We start from the raw sequence: 2,979 nt of genomic DNA on the forward strand, positions 1-2,979 counted from the left end.
TGTTGTTTCCTTTCCTTTCTTTTTGTTTTATTTGAATGAATGGTAAAATTGTCCAAAATTGGTGAAAAGGACGTTTAGGACCAAGAAATGTGGAAATAGGGGCAAAAATGTCAAAAAATGAAAAGTATGGACGTTTTCCACAATAGATCTGAAATGTAGGGACGTTTTGTGCCAATTACCCTTAGTTCTCTTTTTTTGATCTTTCACTTCCAATCTATATTATGAAAAATTGAAATTTAACTTGGTTTTTCTCGTATCCCAAGGTTCGGTGGGATGAACCTGCATCCATTCGAAGACCTGAAAGGGTTTCCCCGTGGGAGATAGAACCATTTGTTGTATCACTGCCAACAAGCCTGGTTCAATCAACGACGACGAAGCATAAAAGGTTTCGATCACATGTGGAAATCTCAGTTCCAGGTTAGATTAGCCTTTTGTCACTTGAAATGGTAAGGCAGATTGTACTGCACTGGATGGTATGAACGAAGACAAAGAAAATTTAAATCTTGTCGATCCATGGTACTGTCCAGTCATGTCCAACTAAAATGCCCTTAAAACTCTTTTCAACCTTTTCCTCTTATGTTTGTCTACATTGTGATCTAGTTTATTTGTTATTGTACTATGTGTAGAAAATCCGACCTCGACAACGTCAGCTGTCTGGAATCCTTCCCATAATTCACATGAAGCAAATCTTGCTCTCCAAGAACAGAGGAGTATACATTATAAAAACTGCAGCAATCGTAATGTAAACACTTCTGTAAACGTGTTTGCTGAAGAAACAGAAAAAAGTGAAAGTACCTCAGCTAGGTCGGTTTTTTCCAACTTAACCACACATTCAGGAAAACAAAGTAATAGTCTCGTGCCTTACATGAATGACAGGAGGGAGTCACTTAATGTTGCAACTTGCCGATTGTTTGGGGTCAATTTGATCAGTCCTTCGATAGGTGTCCTTGATGAGAATTTTACGATAAAACCAGTCAATATACCAAGTGATGCTTGCAAGGAATACATTTCAAGTAAACTGTCTTCAGGTGATTCAGAACAGAAATCTTGTCTTTCACAGGATTCCGAAGAGTCAAAGCAAGACCGGTCGCAAGTTCTGACAAAAGATGTTCAAAAAAGAGAAAATCAGGCCTCCAGAAATTGCACCAAGGTATGTGGTGATCAGAAGATTGATAAGCATGTATGGTTATGCTTAAAAGAAGTAAAAAGTTACTATTAAGTAAACTTTTATTTCCAAACATGTTTGGATAAGTTTATTTGTTTCTTACTTATTTTTAAATTATTTCTTTATTTACGGTCTAAATAAGTAACTTGCTTATCCAACATAGACCAATAAAAGAATTATTTATTTGAAAATTTTACTTATCTATCTGTTAATAAATGTTTTAAGTTTAGCCAAACTTGCTCTAAACCACCTTTCTTAAAAATAATGTCTTCGTGATTCAGCACGAACTGCCTTGAAATGTACTTATCCATAGTTTATGTGTTCGGTATCGTATTCCTTTGAGAAGGTTCATATGCAAGGGGTCACATTACGTTTTGAGGTGGACTTGACGTCATTGAAGGGATACGGCGAGCTTATAAGCGAACTGGAAAGGATGTTAGGAATCAAGGGGGAGCTTTGTCCCCCAAAAAAATGGGATATTATTTTTATGGATGACAAAGGTGATGTGATGCACATGGGAGATGATCCATGGCCGTAAGTATTCTCTCTATTTCAACGATGTCAAAATGATGATATTCGAACTGGAACCTTGTGCATGTTTACTAATTACTAAGGTGGATTAGATACCACCGAACAGTATATTTAGAAAAACAAAAATAAGTAAAACCACAAGTCAAACATACACATTTGATATAATGCTATTTTCTTGTAGGGAATTCTGTAACACGGCGAGAGGGATTTTCATTTGTTCTTGCCAAGACGTGAATAAAGTGCGAAGTGAGAGCAACATTCCTTTATGCTGTGATGAAAATTGATGGAGGCTACCTTGTACTTGGAACTTGGTTAGTCATTCTTTTAGAAAGTTTCTCCAAGTGATATTGTCATTGAGGATGCTTTAGTATTGCTGACTCAATTTTGTGTTAATGATATGGAAATAACGTAAGATAATCTGAAAATATCACAGTATTATGATGAATATGTGAAAATTTCCATGTCGTTACCACGTTTGATCCGACTCTAAGTATAGCAAGCCTTGAATGTATTGGTGTGAAATGATTTAAGTAGTAGAATCGAAATCTGTGTGTTACTAGGGGTGATTTTGGTGATATGGATGAGAAGCTGTCTCTCCCATAGTTGTAAATATATGTTTGTCTCTGAAATTGAAAATGTCTAGCTGTTTTTTTTTTTTTTTTTTTATTAACTAATTAAAGATTTGAAAGACATCAAATGAGCTTTGACCTAATACAAACAAGGGAAATTTGCAGTAGTGGTTCGTAATTTTTTTTTTTTTTTCAGATTTTACACTAACCTTCATTTTGTGCTGGTGAATGTCTCTAACATTTTATAAATATGCACTTGAGATTAATCTGGATGGAAATCGTCCAAAACATCGTCCGTTGATCGGGAAAATTTCTTAAACTATCTGCTATCGCGACGATTTTATTGGATGTTGATTCCTTAATTTTTTTAGTCAACTAACTGTATTTTGGATGGTTTCTATCTAGATGAACCTCAGGTGCATGTTTATGAAAGATTAGGAATCTTCGTTGGCACAAAATGAAGGTTAATGTAAAATCTATAAAAAATGAAAAGGTTAGGGACCATTGTAGTAATTTTCCCTACAAATAATTATTGGATAGCTCCAAAATATGTATGGTCAATAGCCATTCAAACATGGCGACATGTAAACTTACAAAAATGCAAGTTCGAGTCAAAATCTATCCAGTTGATGCTACTGAAATATTGTTACATGTACATAAAAATTTACATGATGGATTACATAATGTCACATGACAGTCTATCGTTATCAGTTT

The 2,979-nt window shown here is 34.8% G+C and overlaps 1 protein-coding gene across 3 annotated transcripts in view; it reads left to right on the plus strand.

Annotated features, from left to right (window-relative positions):
* Positions 1-2,354, plus strand: part of LOC111371732 (auxin response factor 9-like) — a 6,255-nt gene extending 3,901 nt beyond the window's left edge. The window contains exons 11-15 of one of the 3 annotated variants that reach the window (XM_022993867.1): positions 264-417; positions 627-804; positions 877-1,150; positions 1,512-1,699; positions 1,878-2,354. In XM_022993867.1, coding sequence (XP_022849635.1) covers positions 264-417; positions 627-804; positions 877-1,150; positions 1,512-1,699; positions 1,878-1,980 — 897 coding nt within the window. In that variant the 3' untranslated portion in view covers positions 1,981-2,354. Of the gene's footprint in view, positions 1-263; positions 418-626; positions 1,151-1,511; positions 1,700-1,877 lie in introns of all 3 variants that reach the window. The other 2 variants (XM_022993866.1, XM_022993868.1) reach the window with 2 other exon arrangements.
* The last annotated feature ends 625 nt before the right edge of the window (positions 2,355-2,979 follow it).

This window comes from Olea europaea, chromosome 22 (genome assembly GCF_002742605.1).
Source record: "Olea europaea var. sylvestris chromosome 22, O_europaea_v1, whole genome shotgun sequence".
Classification (NCBI taxonomy): Eukaryota; Viridiplantae; Streptophyta; class Magnoliopsida; order Lamiales; family Oleaceae; genus Olea; species Olea europaea.